A 20,165-nucleotide genomic window follows, 5' to 3' on the forward strand; every position below is an offset into this window, starting at 1 on the left:
GAGCCCGATTTCTGTTCTTGTCCTGAAGCAAAGTTCTTAACCTGAAGCACTATTTCTGGGTTAGTGGAGTGTGTAACCTGAAGCGTATGTAACCTGAAGCATATGTAACCCGAGGTACCACTGTACTTCTTCACATAACACATAGTTAGTCTATCACTGGAGACTTGGCAACTGTTGGAAGTCTAACCAGGAAGCTGTTGTAAGGGGTCAGGTAGGAACCACATAACAGCACATTCGGATCTATTGTCATTTTCCTATTGATCTATTTGGCTGTGCCTTATTTGGTCAAGAGTTTTGCAGTGCCAGCTGCAGGCAAAATCACAGCTTCATATCTCCTGGGACCAGTGGGCAGATTCTGTCCAAAGCCCCTCTCCCCAAATATGGGAATACTACTGGAAAAAGGAATAGTTCAGTGGAAGAGCATCTACTTTGCATACAGAAGGTCCTGGATTCAATCCCTGGCATCTCCAGGTAAGGCTGGGAATATCTCCTGCCTGAACTCCTGGAGAGCAACTGCCTAGCACTGAGCTGGATGGACCATTGGTCTGGTTCAATATAAATCAGCCTCTGAATTCAAGCACAGGGCGAGGGAAAAATTCAAGGAGGATAACATTTGTGGTTCCATAAACAGCTGTAAGGTATGTCTCGAGTCGAGTCTGACCGGTCTACGTTGACAAGGCAATGCCTCCAATTATACAGCATGCTCCGGCCTGCAAGAGAAAAATCAATTTGCTATGTATATTTATTTATTTCTTGTTATGCGAGTATGGAGGGGAGGTGGTATGCACATTTCTGAAGGCTGGGAAACCCATTGCAAACCAGAGAAGACTCTGTATGAAGCCTGTGATTTATGAGATTCTCATCCTCTCCCTCTTTTAAAACTAAGAACAGCCACAGAAGGAATTATCTGGATCTAGACCACAGCCCGAGGGAATTATTATTATTAATTTTAAAAGAAACCTATACCATGCAACATAAAATAAATTGCTCGGCTGAATTTATACATAAACATAATAAAACAACCAGAAAGCTCATTAAAAGTACATGCAAATGGGGCAACTGCAAAACAGCACAAGCAGACGGAAACATTTAAAATGCTGGAACAAAGAGGTAGCTTTTAACTTGATATCCAGTGTAGTGTAGCAGTTGGAATGTCATACTAAAGGTAAAGGTAAAGGGACCCCTGACCATTAGGTCTAGTAGTGACCGACTCTGGGGTTGCGGCGCTCATCTCGCTTTATTGGCTGAGGGAGCTGGGGTGCCGCTTCTGAGTCATGTGGCCAGCATGTCTAAGCCACTTCTGGCGAACCAGAGCAGCACATGGAAACGCCGTTTACCTTCCTGCCAAAGCGGTACCTATTTATCTACTTGCACTGGTGTGCTTTCAAACTGCTAGGTGGGCAGGAGCTGGGACCGAACAATGGGAGCTCACCCCATCACGGGGATTCGAACCGCCAACGTTCTGATCAGCAAGTCCTAGGCTCTGTGGTTTAACCCACAGCGCCACCCGCGTCCCTTGGAATGTCATACTGGGACCTGGGAAAAGCAGGGTTTGAATCCCAACTCAGCCAACATAGCTGAATGGTTGACCTTGGCCTAGTCAATGTCTCTCAGCCTAACCTACAGGATTGTTGTGATGATAGAATGAGGAGGGCAGGGAGTAACCCTAAGCTTCTTAAAAGAAATGTGGGATATAAATGTAGCAATGACATAAACTTGGTGCCTGAATTATAACACTGCCTGCCATGCTTGAGAGGAGAGGGCATCTCACAAGAAAGGAACCACCACCAAAAAATGCTCAGTCCCACATTGCCACACAACAGACTAGCGGCAAAGCATGGAGATGATTCCCTGAAGATCTTAAGGCACAGCTGACCCTTCTCCTTCTGTACCATTTTCCTGGTGAAAATTGCCCCCGAAGCTATTTGCTGCTATTGGCGGAGGAGGAGTGGGGGATTCTCATCAGGAAAATGGCATGGAGGAGAAAGAGTTAACACTCCCTCCCATGTGTATGGCATGGTCAGCCAGTCATGGGATTCACAGGACCCCTCCAGAAGGGGTTACTCTGCTTTCATCTTGATTTGCTTGCAAAAAGCTTACGCGGTGATTAGACTATGCCCAATATCCATTGAGCATTCTTATGATTTGCTTATGAGACTCTTAATTTGAGGGTCATAGGTTTCAGGCCCAGACTGGGCAAAAGGAATCCTGCATTGCAGGGGCCGGACTAGATGGCCCTCAGGGCCCTTCCAACTCTACAGTTCTGTGATTCAATACAGTCATGAGCACTCATACTTCCTTCATCCTGGTTTGCTTGCAGGGTGATTACGTGCCTTCCCACGAGTCGTTTGTTCATCCCATACGTTTCCCACTTTCCAAACTGCAAAGAGTCTGATGTTTGTTGTTGTTGTTTTGTGGGGAGAAAAGGATTTGTTCTTCTACCCCAGGTTTGGGGAATCTTTGCCTCTCCAGAGGTTGCTGAACTACAACTTCCATCAAGCCCAGAAACTGTGGCCAATAGCCAGGGAGGATAGAAGTTGTACTTCAGCAACACCTGGAGCAGCAATGGTAGGACGACAGAATGCTTTAATCCGCTAAGGTAAAGGTAAAGGGACCCCTGACCATTAGGTCCAGTCGTGGCCGACTCTGGGGTTGCAGCGCTCATCTCGCTTTATTGGCCGAGGGAGCCGGCATACAGCTTCCGGGTCATGTGGCCAGCATGACTAAGCCGCTTCTGGTGAACCAGAGCAGCGCACGGAAACGCCGTTTACCTTCCCTCCGGAGCGGTACCTATTTATTTACTTGCACTTTGACGTGCTTTCAAACTGCTAGGTTGGCAGGAGCAGGGACCGAGCAACGGAAGCTCACCCCTTCGCGGGGATTCGAACTGCCGACCTTCTGATCGGCAAGTCCTAGGCTCTGTGGTTTAACCCACAGCACCACCCGGTCCCCTAATCCGGTACAGTTTAATCCTCTACAGTTGTGCAAACCTCAAGTTTTCATCCATCCTGAAAATTACTGACAGTCTGGAGGTGCATATAGAGTCATTTAGCGAACCATGTGTTGTTGAACCCAGAGTGTCCCATTTTGGGCTGGGTCCTATTGGGGTATTCTGGCTAGGCATGTCCAAGATTCAGGTCATTGCACAGATGGGGGCTTCAAGCATAGGGGTCAAATGCAGACACCCAGGCCAGTCTGGCCTCTGGGGCTCTTCCTCAGCTACACCCCTTCTTCCAAGATCACACCCACTACCTGTCTTGCTTTGCACCCTCCTTGAATGTTTTTGCCTGACTGGAATGTATTTTTCAACTTTGATAATAGTTATTGCTTGCTTGGATGGATGGCTAGAGAAGGCTATGCAGGTGTGTAAAGAAATTAGCCTACAGTACAAAAGAAAAAATTCACATCAATGCCCCACCCACTTTTGCATCTGGCCCTACCCAGAATTGTCATGTGGTCCCTGGGAGATTAGCAAGTGATTAATCAGAACCACGGAGAGCTCACTGGGAATCTGGATGAACAAATAGGCTTGATACCAGAATACAGGCATACCTCAGGTTGAAGTGACTTCAGGTTAAGCCTTTTCAGGTTGCGCTCAGCGGTGACCCAGAAGTAACGGAGTGCGTTACTTCCAGGTTTCGCCGCTCATGCATGCGCAGACGCTCAAAATGACATCAAGCACATGCACAGAAGTGGCAAATTGCGACCCGCGCACATGCAGGCGTGGGTTGCGTTCGCTTCAGGATGCGAACGGGGCTCTGGAACGGATCCTGTTCGCATCCAGAGGTACCACTGTAACTGAAAAACCGGGGGCTTAGAGGGTAACCAGTGGTCTGCTGTTGACTGAGCACTGAATAAAGGGTGTAAAGGGTAAAGGTAAAGGGACCCCTGACCATTAGGTCCAGTCGTGACTGACTCTGGGGTTGCGGTGCTCATCTAGCTTTATTGGCCAAGGGAGCCAGCGTACAGCTTCCGGGTCATGTGGCCAGCATGACTAAGCCGCTTCTGGTGAACAAGAGCAGCGCACGGAAATGCCGTTTACCTTCCCGCCGGAGCGGTACCTAATTTATTTACTTGCACTTTGACGTGGTTTTGAACTGCTAGGTTGGCAGGAGCAGGGACCGAGCAATGGGAGCTCACCCTGTTGCGGGGATTTGAACCGCCGACCTTCTGATTGGCAAGTCCTAGGCTCTGTGGTTTAACCCACAGCGCCGCCCGCGTCCCCTAAGAGGTGTGTATGTGTTTAAAACTCCACTGCCCCTGAGGGACCTGCCCATGATATAAAGGGGCAGTACTCTATTATGGCAGCATGTGTGGGCGTAGTCTCAATGGACTCTTGGCATAGTGTTGCTAGTAGCTCCCCTCCTAGTCCTGACTACTCCTCTGGCATATCACATGCCAGTGTCCACCATTACTTTGGCCTAGTGCCAGCATTCTCTAGGCACTAGAAACTCCCTAGCCTTGGACAGGCATACCTGAACTGGTACAGCAAGACTGTTACTGGAAGCCAAGCAGGGCCGATCATCTACTTAGCATACAGATGTTTCGAAATTCCAGATAAGGCTGGGAGAGTTTCCCTGGAAAGCTGCTGCCAGTTGCTGTAGATAATATTGAACTAGATGAACCAATGGTCTTTTCTTTTATAAGGCAGCTTCCTGTATTCCTGATATGCTACACCCATGATGCAATACCCAGCCAAGGAAAGTGTGTGTGTGTGTTCCTAGCAGGTGCAGAACCAACCAGGATCATCACCCACACAGTCAGGATTGACAAGTGTTGGCAGGCAATGGCAATGGTGGCAGCAGGGGCCCTGACAAGGTGGTATTATTCCTGGTGGGCCCTGGCAGTTGCCTGAGTAGACCAGGTGCTGACACCAGGTCTGGTTCTATCCCGGCATGGCTGGGATGCTTATGGCCCATGTGCTTGGTGGATGGGTGGGTCTTCTGGGGAGGTTGGAGAGTCAGGTACCTCCTTCAAAGCAGAGGATAGAGGTCTCACTGCCCCCTGGAATTTTTCATTAGTAGACATTTCTAGTGGGACAACTACTTCACTCATTAACCCATTTACCGTATTTTTCGCTCTATAACACGCACCAGACCATAACACGCATGTAGTTTTTAGAGGAGGAAAACAAGAAAAAAAATATTCTAAACGAAACAGTGGATATATGATTTTTGTGGTTCATGCTGTGATCTGACAGTGAGTTTGGAGTAGCCCAATGCAAAAATCCTGAGGATCCATGTGGATCCGTGCTTTGTAACCACGTTTTAAGTGGGGAAGGAAGGAAAAGCACTCAAGGGACAAGGAGCACGCGTGGGGTGTGTGGAGAAGGATGCTGCTAATAATGAAGAAGAGGGGTATAAGGGAAGAAGGCCCCTCTTCCCTCCCACTTTGCTCCTTTAAAGAAGCAGGCTCTCTGTCCCTCTCTCCTCCCCACTCCACGGCTCTTCTCCCACTTTGCTGTTTCAAAGCGAGCCACAGAGGAGGGAAGGAAGGGGAACCATGGATCCTCTGCTCACGACTGCAGCAGATCCGCTCTGCCACCCGCAGGCATTCGCTCCATAACACGCACAGACATTTCCCCTTACTTTCTAGGAGGAAAAAAGTGAGTGTTATGGTGCAAAAAATACGGTACTTAAATAAGTATCCATTTCATTTCTGCCCCACTTTTCCTCCAATGAGCTCGAAGCAGAGTATATTCTCACCCCCCCCTACGCACAGGTTTTCCCTCACAATCACCCAGGAAGGTGAGGCTAAGGGAGAGTGATGGGTTCAAGGTGCCACAATGAGATTCATGGCTGAGTAGAGATTTAAACCTGGATCTTCCCAGTACTAAGAAGATCATCTAACAGTTAGAGAGACCTACCACTGCACCACACTGCAATGATTCAGGACTACAGTCACTGAGTCCTTGGAGCTCTTCTCTGGGGTGTGTGGGGTGGGGGACGTCCTGGTCTATGACACAAATCTGTGGCAAGTTCTGGTCTGCAGCTATGATGAGGAATGACTCCAAACATGCCAACATTTCCCTGAAAAAGCCAACTAATCTTGACTTACCACCCCACTTCATGAATTGCTCCAGGCTCGTCTAGAAGAGATGTGCTTTGTAAAGGCAGGATGATGACTCCAGTATGGAATTGCCAGTCCCTTGGAGCTCTTACCCCTAAAGTGTCATCCCTCCCCCTCCCCAGCACACTGCATTTCTTTGGGAAATAAATCACTAATCAGCTCATTACTCATTATCTAGTGAAGTGCCTTTCAGAAGGGTGGGTGAAAAATAGGGAAACTGCCTGTCTAAAGGTGTGTCCGGACCAACGCATTCCATTTCTCATCATGGTGGCTGATTTAATTTGTCTTCTCCCAATACCCAAAACAGTTTGCAACAATTTTTTGAAAACGTAATAAGCATCCTCCTCTTTAAAAAGTTAAAAGCATCTCTACGATCAGTTGCTGTTCAAACATGCAGGAGATTACAATAGCAATTCACTACTTAAACGTGTGTGTTTTTTCTGGCGAGGTCCACATTCTGTTCAGAGCAATCTGTCAGGGGCCACATACTGGCCTTTGCAGTAGCCAAGGTGAAACCAGAGACAAAAGTCTTCTGGTTGAACCAATCTGGAAAGCCAGGTGCCCACTTGCCATGAGGGAGCTGGTCAGGTGGAGCAGCATTCTTACAGCCCTTGTCTACACAATCAAGGAGTCCCTGAGTGTGTCTAGCAGACACACACAACCTTTCCAGACCCTTGTGGTTCACTTGCAGGTCACAGAGCGGCTTCAGGGAGTAGGGAATTCCAAGTATCAAAGATGATCTTTACAGTGGTACCTCGGGTTACAGATGCTTCAGGTTACAGACGCTTCAGGTTACAGACTCCGCTAACCCAGAAATAGTACCTCAAGTTAAGAACTTTGCTTCAGGATGGGAACATAAATCGCATGGCGGCGGCGTGGCGGCAGTGGGAGGCCCCTTTAGCTAAAGTGGTATCTCAGGTTAAGAACAGTTTCAGGTTAAGAACGGACCTCCAGAACGAATTAAGTGCTTAACCCGAGGTACCACTGTACTTTGGAAAAGAATGCATCCTATGCAACGCTTTGAAAGGAGCTGTAGAAAACCCAACAAGCAGTTTCAGAAGCCCCTTTCCAAGCACAGCAAACCCTCCTTCTTTGGGGCAGGTGGGTGTGGCTTGGCTGGGACAGGCCAAATGGGGAGGCCTGGTGGGCCTAATTAGGCTTGTGGCCAGAGGTTACCCACCCCTGCTTTACATGATCATAAATTCTAAGAGGAAGAAGTGAATCAAAACCCTTTTGGGTTGGCTGGTGATTCTTTTTCAACTCATTCCGACCTCTGACTCGCCACTTGAACACACAAACCAACAATGAGCTTGGAGTGCGTTCAGGGGGTGACTGCATTTCAACCATTTATATCTCACCTTTCTACACTGAAGTGTTCATAAGGTGTCTTGCAGCAAAACACCAACAACTAAGAAGCTTAAATACAAATTGTAAAAGCAGATCAACAAAATAAGGATGTAAACATTCAGCAATTAAAATATTAGTAGAGAAGCCAGATTAAATCAATGCTCAGGGAAATGGGACAACGTGGGAGCCAGCTGCACCTCCCTTGGCAAGCTGGTCCGTCAACTGGGGCCATACCTGAGAGGGTCTCCCCTCTCTCATGTCCACTCAGAGCCTCAGACGGTCTCTGTTTATTAATGTTATGTAGAAATATTTATAAAGTGAGCAATCAAAAAGTGTACATAAAATAAAATTTATTTTATTTGACAGAATTTGCATCCCACTGAATCATAAAAAAAATTCCAAGCAGTTTACATAAAATTTAAATGTAATATAAAACAATTATCAAAACATGGTGAAAGCTCCTAGGACAGTTTATGGCGGTCTGCATATTGTGCAGCCAAGATCTGCCACAAATATGTCACTGAGTACGGATCTGAAACCACCTCTTAGGGCTCATCCATACTTCTGCTTGTCCCACCACTTCTCCCCGTGGAAAAGCAGCCCTTTTCCGCTGAATCAGAGTCCAACAACATCTGGAGGGCCACATTTTAGGCCATGGATACCAAACCATCTCTCAGGAGTTGTCTCTGGGAAATTACAGATCTGCATAGGCAGGCTGGATGTGAGAGGCAAATGGGCTTGGGGAAGGGCTTTGGTTCTCTGTTAGTCAGTTGACCACTTCTCTTGAGAATGGAAAGACCACACTGTTCTCCTTCTCTTTTTAGGTCCTTGGCGATTGGCCATCAATATTCCTCCTTGGGAACTCAGCCCATCCTTTGTGGCAGCATTCCTGGCTTGGTGCCCAAGCAACTACGGTTCTGTCGGAACTACGTGGAGATCATGCCCAGCGTAGCCGAAGGGGTGAAAATCGGCATCCAGGAATGCCAGCACCAGTTTCGCGGTAGGAGGTGGAACTGCACCACTGTAAACGACAGCTTGGCTATCTTTGGGCCAGTGTTGGATAAAGGTGAGTACACAATGTTCTAAAATGAATGACGGAGATGATCAATTTGAGAAAATGGAATTGGGGGGTGAGAGTTTAGCTGATGAAATCTCTTGAGAAATAGACAATTTCTGTGTGTTTTTCCCCCCGTCTGGGGAGTCAGACTGTGCTTGTGGTTTCAGTTATGCTCCAATGCAGTTGTTGTTGTTGGCATCCATCTGTCTTGACATACAGTGGAGTGCACCTCTGGGGGTAAAGTCAAACCGCTGTGTTAGCAGCACCAAAGTGACCTCCCTGGGCGCAAGCCTGGGCAGTGTGTATATAGGGCCTCAGCTGCCCAGACGACAGAACCCTCCTCTCAGCTTCACGGATGTGGTTCCAGGAAAAGCAGAGCAATATGTTTAGCATCAGCTTTGCTGCAGGAGTTGCTGGAAGGAGGCATGCAAGCGGCTATCCAACTGTCTTAGGGACTCCACTCTGGATTTGTGTAGGGTGTTCTCCTTAGCCTTTTCTTCTCCCAAAGAAGGCAGTAGAGGTTTAGGATCAAAGCTTTCCTTCTCCTACATGGGCTACTTTCCAAGGTTGATGAGCCCCATCTGCCCACTTCCCTCTACAGCACATGCAGAAACTACCTTCTTGACCACTGGACCCATTATTGGTCTCGTCCACTCAATCTACTGGAGCATGTCTTCACATGCAGGAGATGTTCCTAACTCACCAAGGTTTTGAGACCCACCAAGTATCCTCACCTAGTTTAGTCAGGCAGTCAAAACAGTTTCCTGGGGTGCGGCTGCTGTCACAATGCAGTAGTAGAATTTCAAAGATGATGATAAGCAGGCATTGGTACCTGAAGAGATGAGTATTATGCCCAGGGAGGGTAGCTGGGGAGTGCAGTGGCCAAGGGCAGATGGCCAAGGGCGGAACTCATTTTAAGATGATAGGGTGGCTATCACCATCTGGTTGCCACCACTGTGTGCACATACAGCACTCACAGTGCTGAGTTTAGATGATGTTGTGGAATGTTCCCAAACATTCTCAGTGATTAGATGCAAGTTGACAGTTAGAGATGTTTGACCACGTGCAGATTTGGTGACAGACATATAAGATTAACTTGGATGGGAGGTAAACCTTCCACAGGATGTTGGGTCAAGAATGTCTATGTGTTTTTGATAGGAAGGAAGCACCAAAGCACAAATATTGAGGAAGTCTGGGTGCCAAGTGAATTCAGGTGGAAGTAAACCAAGGGACATGGTGTCCAAAACACAGGTTGGAAGGCTGAATGCTCTATATGGCTTTGAAAATCTCACCCAAGATATAGAGATGCTGGTTGGGGAATCAGCAGGATTTGTTCTCAAAGGTGCACTCAGTAATAAGGTTTGCTGATGTGTAATGCATGAAATGGGACTTAGACTTCCTTATGTTGGCATTTCTTTGTTGATTTAGTTTATTCATTTATCTACCAGTTAGTGATTTGCATGAAATATGGAATATAAAGTTCCCAATAAAAGAAGTTAGCCTAACTTTCTTCAAAATAAAGTTAGCAGTACATAAACACACACACACACACACACACACAGAGAGAGAGAGAGAGAGAGATTATAAAATGAAATTACATATTAAAATACATTTCTGAGTAGGTTTGCTTAAACAAACTTATTTTAGCAGATGCTAAAAATAGTCCAGTGAAGGACTCTGCTGAATATCATCAGGCAGGGAGCAGTCAAGTGACCATATTATGGGCTAAGACAACCCTTCAAGTAAACTGTTTCCAAGCTGTTTAGGCTTTATATACATTGAATTTTGCCCAGTAACAAAACAGCAGCCAGTGAGGATCTCTGAGCTGAGATGCAACATGCTGACAGAGTCTCACTCCTGCCAGCAATAGTGCCGCAACATTTTGCATTAACTGCTACTTCCTGGGCTAATTGAAAGGAACCCCACATAGGGCTGCTTATTCTGCCATTTTCTGCCAGGAAAGTCCAATCAGAGCAAATGTCCACCAGGTTTTATGCAGATTGATGTTTGCTCCAACTCATAGAATCACAGAATCATAGAATTGTAGAGTTGGAAGGTATCCCAAGGGTCATCTAGTCCAACCCCCTCCAATGCAGAAATCTCAACTCAAGCAACCAGTGGTAAAGAGGGATTTTCCCAGGGAAAGCGGAGTGCAAACAGAGAACCACTCAGACCCATGGCCAGAAAGCACAGCACAAGCAGAAATACTCTCGAATTAGTGCTTTTTAGGCACGATACAAGTGTGGACAAGCCCACAGAACGCATTGCAGCATCTCTGCATTCAGTTATATGTAAAGGTAAAGGGACCCCTGACCAATAGGTCCAGTCGTGGATGACTCTGGGGTTGCGGAGCTCAACTCGCTTTATTGGCCGAGGGAGCCAGCATACAGCTTCCAGGTCATGTGGCCAGCATGACTAAGCCGCTTCCGGCGAACCAGAGCAGTGCATGGAAACGCCGTTTACCTTCCCGCCAGAGTGGTACCTATTTATCTACTTGCACTTTGACATGCTTTCGAACTGCTAGGTTGGCAGGAGCAGGGAGTGAGCAACGGGAGCTCACCCTGTTGCGGGGATTCAAACCGCCGACCTTCTGATCGGCAAGTCCTAGGCTCTGTGGTTTAACCCACAGCACCACCCGCCATTCAGTTATGCGTATCCCCAAATTTATTTTTTGAACATGACTCTGTTGAGATCAAAAGCCAGAGTCCTGCTTTGGAAGGAAGCAACTTTAGCATAAACACAGGCCTGGTTTAACTGGACTGAACTTAAGCCTCTCTGGGTGTAATTATGGAAATAGCAGTTCCCCAAGGGACTGACACTGCTGTTAAGATTAGCTTACCCTAATGCTAGAGCAAACACCAATTGACCTCCCGTCAGAAGTGCAAGGCGACCCTTAGAATATGTTTAAGAGAGTCCATCTCGATGGTGATTTGTACGGTTGACCTTCTAAGTTCACCCTTGGGGGAGAGAAAGGCTAGGGCTTTCACTAGCAAACAGTATATAGGGAAATTGTAGAAAGGACTCTCCTTTCCTTATTTATGTGTAGTGAATGAGGCTATGAAGTTGGTTATAGCAATTGGTTCATAGCAATTCCTAGTTCCCAGTTTTGATTCAGTTGTAGTGGAGGAACTGGGCTAGCCTGGACATCTCTGTACCTGAAAATAAGCCCTAAACTACCCCGAAATTATATATCTCCACCATCGGCTGACTGCCCCGCAGACTGCCCTAGCGGTGGTGCATCCCAGAACAAGCCTTAAGAACACAAGAAGCTGCTCTGCAAATTTCCTAGATAAGATCTAGGGAAATAGTTGTAGCTCAGTGGATGCAGCAACCTTGTTCTTGCAACCAATCCATATTGTATACGTACTTCATACATATCCAATAAGGAAACTTAGTGATAGAGCACCCAATTTGAACATGGAAGGTCTCAGGTCTAATCCCTGGTGTCTGCAGGTAGGGTTGGGAAAGAATCCTCTCTGAAATCCAGAATAGTCCCTGCCAATCCCAAATACTGAGTTAGAGGGACCAACAGTCTTATTTAGTATAATCCAGCTTTCTATGATCTAGTATGGGGAAGGGCTGTAGCTCTGAGGCACAGCACTAACTGGGACAGAAAGTCCCAGGTTCTTAGATACCATTGTGTGTCACACAGACCTCAAGGCAGTTTCCATACAAATATAATTATAATTACAAAATCAACAAAATTTCATAAAATACAAAATGCACGCCTTACTTTATAACCATTTCATGCCATTTAACAGCAGTGCCAACAGAGAAAAATAGTCAACCTCCAGAGATTTTTAAAAACAAATGAGCTTTCACATTGATGTTGTGGCCATGCATGCTTTCAAGGGGAGGCATTCCACAACTGGGGAGCCACTGCAGAGAAGGCCCTACTCCAGGTGCCTTTACAACAAGCAACACTAGTGGGGCCTCCTCTGCTGTCCTCCTATATACACAGCACCCCACTCTGACTCTCAGCTTCTTTACTTATGAGGGTTTGATTTCATGGTCTGGCTCCAGTGATGAGCAAATCTGCCCATTTCAGTATCTTCCATTTTTTTCATTTTTCCAATCTAAAATTAAGTCCCCCACCCTTCCACATCAGTTTGCAATTTAAAAAATTACATTCGTGAAAATTCATTAGCATTTTAGTGTCCATTTCTCCTAATTTACATATTTTTGCAAAGTAATTTCCCCTAATATACGTTATTTTTATGAATATATGCATTTTAAAGGCATACTACTATTTTTTGGGGATGCGGGTGGCGCTGTGGGTAAAAGCCTCAGTGCCTAGAGCTTGCCGATCGAAAGGTCGGCGGTTCGAATCCCCGTGGCGGGGTGCGCTCCCACTGCTTGGTCCCAGCGCCTGCCAACCTAGCAGTTCGAAAGCACCCCCGGGTGCAAGTAGATAAATAGGGACCACTTACTGGCGGGAAGGTAAATGGCGTTTCCGTGTGCTGTGCTGGCTCGCCAGATGCAGCTTTGTCACGCTGGCCACGTGATCCGGAAGTGTCTTCGGACAGCGCTGGCCCCCAGCCTGTTAAGTGAGATGGGCGCACAACCCCAGAGTCTGTCAAGACTGGCCCGTACGGGCAGGGGTACCTTTACCTTTACTATAGTATTTGTATTTTTGTACACATTACTAGGCTGAAGAACTGCATTGCAAAATTCAGAGACATGCAAATTTCAAAGGATGGCTGCGTTTTGGCTCATGTGTTGTTTCCGAAAGTGCATATTTGATAAATTTGCCTCTGAATGCAAGTTGAATAAAATTTCTCCCCCATTCCTACCTGGGTCCTCAATAAACCTACCCCCATCCTGAAGGTCCCACATTTCCTAGGCCCTCTAACACCACAGCTGACCAATAGCCAACCCATATTTTGTGATTTGCACTAGAACTATGTGTAGTTTGATTTTAAATTATATTTGAGATTTGTTGCACTGGAAAGCAGTGATCTGTGGGTTCCAAACAATTTGGGAGTCCTTTGGGAAAAGTACTATCAGGTCTGTGCTTGGCTTTGGAATCTTCTTCTCTGGGCCTTGATGGGCTTTTGCAAAGACATCGGGTCTCTCCGGACATCCTTTCTATTGTGCATGCATGAGGATTTGTGCTAATTCTGGCATCAGGGTAGTTATACGCAATCCCACTTTCAATACTATTCATGCCTGCAAGAGTTTCAGGGCAAACATACTGTTTCATTTTCGATCGGTATATGTCCTGTAACTTCCTGCTGAAATCCTGTACAAAAATTTAATACCACAAATGTTCCAGTTTGTTTTTTGTCCCATTTTTGTTGTGTTGTGGCACAAAAGGGCCCCTGCACATGGCACTAATGCAATAACATTCAGGGAGCATTCCCAAAAACCCAAGGAAGTGACTGAGGCACTATTGCCTCTGTGACATGTTGCAGGAAGCAACCACCCACCCAAACAAAACAACACACCCACTGGCCTAGGAAGTTCTGTGTAACCTTCAACCTTCAAAGTATGGATCAGGACCTCCAACAAAGTTATGTGGAAGGTGATGTGGGGAGGGCCCAATCTGTGCCAAATTTCCTGCCATCTCCAGAGATACCCTGCTTCATACTTCCATTGCTGCATGGTACATTTATGATCACTCTGTATATGGGAACCATAGTCAGAGGCCTCTGCAAAGCTGTGTGTGTATCGGGAGGTTTTGAAGGCTTAATGTTTTTGTTTTTATTTTAGATATGCTGCAAGCTGCTGAGAGCAGCTGGGGAAACCCAGCCAGATGGGTGGGATATAAATAATAATAAAATTATTATTATTATTATTATTATTATTATTATTATTATTATTATTATTATTCACACACACCATACCTTTTTACTTCAAAAATATGATTATCACAAAAGAAATACAAAATGGCATCTATATATGTCTAATAATATTCATATTATATATGAATATTTATGTATTCAACTATAAATTTAATTATGCTTTAAAGAGCTTTGCATACACTTATTAAGTGTCCTTATTTCTTATGTGGTTTTAAGCAGAATGTTAAATTATGTGAGTGAAAGTAATATATAAGGTTAGACACTGCTTTGTGATTTTGCGTTCCTATAATTGCACTATAACCGGACTACATTTTTCAATGAATTTGTTTCATGCACGTTCCCTTTTATAACATGTAAGCTTTGTCAACAAAGCTATATCCCATGCACTTTTATACCATTGCAAGGTATCATCTGGTTTATATAATTTCCAGTTTCTTGCTATGACTATCCTAGGTGCAGCAATCATGGTCATTGCAAGTTCCAAACCTTTCTTGTTTGCCGGGCTTCCCAGAGATCCCAGTAAAGCACACTTAGGTATAGCAGTGCCCTTAAGAACCATCTTAAATCAACCCCCTGAATAATGTTGAAATTTGAACCATGAGGGTGGAAAGTAGGTTCCCATATAATACTATTCAATTCCACATGAATGACTGTGACAATGGGAATTAGAGTGTAATAGGAACCAGAAATGATGAGAGAGAGCTTATGTATACACTACTAAAGTCCCCGCTGTTCCGCCCAACTGGATCAGCAAATTCTACACCACACTGGCTCCATAATGGGCTAGATTGGGTGTGACCAGGGCCTAACCAAGGAAAGAGCATATAACCTTAAAAAATTAAGTGCCCAGTGCTATTCTGAGGAGATGTTGCAGGAGGAGGACAGCAAGACTGGACTACTAGAATACTGAAGGCTCCCCTAGTATTGTTTTCTGAAAACATCCACCTGTGACACGGTGAAGTGGCAAATTTGGCCTTAGGGAGATGATTTTACAGCACATCTTTTTTGTGTCATTTTCACAAGACCCTTGCTTACCTGGTTAGGCTGAGAAAGACGGTGACTTGCCCAGAGGAGCCACTTAAGTGCCTTCACACCTGAGCAAGAGATTGATCCTGAGCTCTGACCCATCCATACCTTTACCTACCAGTGGCCACCTCACCACACTGGAAAGTGAAATGTCTTCATTCCCCACCTCCGCCACAAACCAGTCGGGCAAAAAGTGGAGGGCAAAGAGGGCCCGGCAGTGTGTATGTCGGGGCAGGTGGGGGGTGTCGCTACTATTTCATAATTGAAAAATGTTGTCCCTCAAGGGAGAATCAAGCCACCCTTCAGCTCTGCTTCACCTACAGCGGCGGCGGGGGGAGGGAGGAAGATAAAGGAATAAACATCTCAGATGCCTTCTTCAGAGCTCCCTCAGGGGAAAAACAGACTTGAGCTACCCAGGAAAGGGCTGGATTTCAGAGCTTAAAGCAAACGCCAACACTCTCACAGAAGCTAAGATTGTTCACGCCATACATTTAAAGCACTATACCACTTTAAACAGTCATGGCTGCCCCCAGAAAACTCTGGGTGATGTAGTTTGTTAACGGTGCTGAGAATCGTTAGGAGACCCCTGTTTCCCTCAAAGAGCTGCAATTTCCAGAAGAGGGATTGATGGTTAAACCAACATTTTGGTTGCTCATCTCTGAACCTTTCACAATGCTCTAATATCTGTCACGAGGTGAGGCACCCAGAACTGTACATGGTAGTAATCCATATGTGGCCACACCATAGATTTGTATAACAGCATTATAATCTTGGCAATTCTATTTTCAGTCCTAAATATCTCTAGCATGGAATTTGCCTTTCCCCCACACAGCTGACTGATGTCAACAACCACTTCTGAGTCTCAAGAAAAGGGGGAGTGAAAATGTGCATCTATTTCCTATGCTAAAATGTGCATTTCCCATACATGTAGAGTGGGGAAGCAACTCTCTCTTCCTGTGGTTCCTCCAGCAACTGGTATTTAGAAGCATTGCTGCCTCTGACTGTGGAGACAGACCACAGCCATCCTGGCTTGTTGCTGTCAATAGCCTTCTCCTCCCTGAATTTGTCTAAGCTTCCTTAAGGCATCTAAGAAGGTGGCCACTATTGCATTTGTTTTTTTTGTTTTTTTTTAATGACTTTTTAATGATGATACTGAATAATAGAATGAGTCAATAATCTGCCCTAGAAATTTCCCAAAGCAGCATGCAAATGGCTCCAAGACAAAGACGATCAAACATTTAGGATCCAAATACAGAATTGTTAGTGTAGGAAATACCTAAAAACAGATCAAAAATTGAGCATTAACCCTGACCATTCTGCATAGGGTATTTCTCATTGCCATGCTATCTACCAATGCAGGATGGGAACAACAACAAAGTACCACTATGGTCGTTCTCTCGATTTTTGAGTTATCTTTTTTTTTTTATGATAATTTTTATTACAGATTTTTATAACAACACAAACATATAACAAATACATAAACAAACAAAAAACACAATCAAAACAAAAAACATGTACCATTTCATATCTTAGTTTCTTACACCTTTCTTCCCCGACTTCCTCATGCCTCCCTTTTCTGGTGGCCACTATTGCATTTGGTAGCTACATGTTCCATAGCTTAAACTATGTGCTGCATGAACAGGTACTTTTTCTGATGTCCGTTTTTTCTAGTGCTATCTGAGAGGGAACTTTTCTCTATCAATTTTATTCATGCCATGCATAATTTTATAAACTTCTATCATGTTTCCTCTCACTTGCCTTTTCTCCAAACTAAAAAGTCCCAAGCACTGATACCCTTCAACCATTCTCTCCATGGCAGCTTCAGGAAGACATTCAGAGCTGCCCTCAGCGACTACATTACGCTAGCAATCCTGGTCCTCCTTTAGAGAAAGAGACTCTCATTATTCAATTAAATCCCCTCATCCACCCATTTACAAGATGCCAACTGCTCCAGTGTTTTCAAATGACCACTGATCTCCTAAAACAGCTTTTATTGGAAAATTCCTTCACTCAAAAAACTCCAGCCCTTTAAAAGTCCTCACAGCAGATAATTAACCCAGAATAAAAAAGTTCCCCTTCCCCTCAGCCCTCCCCTTTCCACTCAGAGTAAATTACTCACCGAGTATTTAAACGCCCCCTTCTTTTCACCCCCTTCCCAGCCCATTCATTTAAATGTTTCAAAAGGGAAGCCTTCTCCATCAGTTTCCTCTTGTTCCAGCCCCTCCCAGCTTGCCTCCTCTCGCTCCGCTACACACTGGCCAGAGCTCTAAACCTGCCAGACGGACTGAGAAATGGCCAGGAGTCATTGTGGAGAAGCAGCTTTTAATGAACTATTGGAAAGTGGATACAGTGATGGGTGTTGAAGTCACCCGGGTAAAGAAACCAGTTCTCAGTCTCGGGCTATTGTGGTGTAAATGCAACCCAGCCCCTCCTACTGTTTGGCCGGGGTTGAAGAGGAGAGGACAGAAGGGGGTCAACTTATAGGGTCTCTGCTCCAGTTAATCAATGTGATTGGATTAGGGTCACTGCGACCCCTAATAGTGTCAAAGGTCGTGCCCAATGGGATTAGAAGCTTTGTTGAGAGGTAGCCCGTATCCTTTCAGCGCTTGGGGATGAAGCTTGTTGATTAGCGTTTAACACTCCCACCACCTTTGAGGGAAACAGCGTCCCTTTCTGTGGCCTTATGTCTTTGCCCATGTGAGAGGAAAGGAGGAGGGAGGGGAGAAGGGTTGTACGTCCGCCACACTTAGGTGTTCAGGCTGGCCTTCAGAACACATACATCAGATCACACCAAACACATCATAACAGGAGATTCAAGGAGTGTGAATATGTTACCCTTTGGCCTACAGAAGTGGTTTTCAAACTGTGTCCTTAGGAATGCTTAAAGGATTCTTGAATGAGACCGCTCATGATGGACAAGCCACCTCAGAGGACCACTCATCCACCACTATCACCTTCCCCAACAATGCACATTGGCTGGGGGATGTTGGCTGCATTTGAGAACACACCTCTGTTTATGCAGAAGTGACCTAATGGGCCTGGTCAAAATAGTGTGCGTACCCCAGAATGCTTTCCAAGGATCTTCTGCAACACACATGTTGTTGTTGTTTAGTCGTTTAGTCGTGTCCGACTCTTCGTGACCCCATGGACCAGAGCATGCCAGGCACTTCTGTCTTCCACTGCCTCCCGCAGTTTGGTCAAAGCAACACACATAGGTAAAGGTAAAGGGACCCCTGACCATTAGGTCCAGTCGTGACCAACTCTGGGGTTGCAGCGCTCATCTCGCTTTATTGGCCGAGGGAGCCGGCATACAGCTTCCAGGTCATGTGGCCAGCATGACTAAGCCGCTTCTGGCAAACCAGAGCAGCGCACGGAAATGCCGTTTACCTTCCTGCCGGAGCGGTACCTATTTATCTACTTGCACTTTGATGTGCTTTCGAACTGCTAGGTTGGCAGGAGCAGGGAACGAGCAACAGGAGCTCAACCCGTCGTGGGGATTCGAACCGCCAATCTTCTGATCGGCAAGTCCTAGGCTCTGTGGTTTAACCCACAGCGCCACCCGCGTCCCGCAACACACATAGAGAGGCACTATATCAGATATGCAGAGGTTTCCTAAGCAAACAAGTACATATGGGAAAGGTCTCTGGGTGGTTGAAAGTTTGAAAAACACTAGCATACCATTTCATGTTTGTGGGCTTCCCACAGGCACCTCCCAGGCACTGGGAGAATGTGATGCTGGACTATGTGGGCTTTTGGTCTAATCCAGCAGGTCTTTTCTTATGTTCCTATGCCGATTGGTTTCATACTGCGGAATCGAATGAATTTTTTTCTGAGACAGGTTCACATGGTGGAAACTTTCCACAATGCCTTAAAAATCCCAAAGGCCAGTCAGTCAGTCAATGGCTTTTAGTCCGTGACTATGAACCCCCTATCCCTCTGTGTACCAGTTGCAAGGGAGCAACAGCTTATAGGAAGCTTGTGAGCTTCTTAGTGACATTTGGCTGACCACTGTGAGAGATAGGATGCTGGAATAAATGGACTCTTGCCCTGAACCCACAGGACTCTTGTTATTCTCTGTGTTTGTGTGTTAGTGCATGCACACGCACTTATTCTACTATAGGGAAGTATACAAATTTACTAATTAAATGTCATTTTTTTAAAAACCCAACCTGAAACTAAGGGTTGTGGTTGTGGGACAAGGGTGGAATACAGGCTCCACCCAACCTTTGACTAACTTTATTTAGCTATTTTCATAAGAAAACATAGTTCCTGGTACTTATCTCTATTTAAAAATGGGTCACTTGTAAATGTTTGGGGACTGAAAGGGAGAGAAGGCCCGTGATTAAGTAGAGTAAACCAATAAGTAGGCTGCCAATAGCTCTGCTTGTACACTGATCTCCTCATTGAGGAACCACTAATAAGCTTCGGAACTCCTCAGGAACACAGCACTACAGAAGACAGACTCAATGGTGCACCTTTAGACCTTTTCCAGCATGCATTCCATTTTTAACACCTCCTAATTTAATAGGAGTCCTGCGGGGATGGACTAAGATTCCATCTAGTCCTGTATTCTGTCTCCAGTGATGGTCAGTCCACAAGAACATGGGAAGCTGTCTTATACTGAATCAGATCCTTGGTCTATCTAGCTCACTTTTCTCTATGTCAGCTGGGATTGGCTCTCCAGGGCGTCTTTCCTAGCCCTATTTGCAGATGATGTGGGTTGAATCTGGGACCACCCTATATGTGCATAGCCCACAAGCAGGCATTTCCCATTTTATGTCCCCCCACCAACTGATATTCACAAGTAAGATGCCTCTGAATATTGATGCACCACTGAGCAATGATGGCTAATCACCGCTATG

The 20,165-nt window shown here is 45.7% G+C and overlaps 1 protein-coding gene across 1 annotated transcript in view; it reads left to right on the top strand.

The window, feature by feature from the left end:
• The window catches only part of WNT3A (Wnt family member 3A), a 92,161-nt gene that overhangs the window by 43,128 nt on the left and 28,868 nt on the right, over positions 1–20,165 (top strand). Inside the window, exon 2 of the mRNA XM_053409914.1 lies at positions 8,241–8,482. Within this exon, the coding sequence (XP_053265889.1) occupies positions 8,241–8,482 (242 nt within the window). The remainder of the gene's footprint in view (positions 1–8,240; positions 8,483–20,165) is intronic.

This window comes from Podarcis raffonei, chromosome 12 (assembly GCF_027172205.1).
Source record: "Podarcis raffonei isolate rPodRaf1 chromosome 12, rPodRaf1.pri, whole genome shotgun sequence".
Lineage (NCBI taxonomy): Eukaryota > Metazoa > Chordata > Lepidosauria > Squamata > Lacertidae > Podarcis > Podarcis raffonei.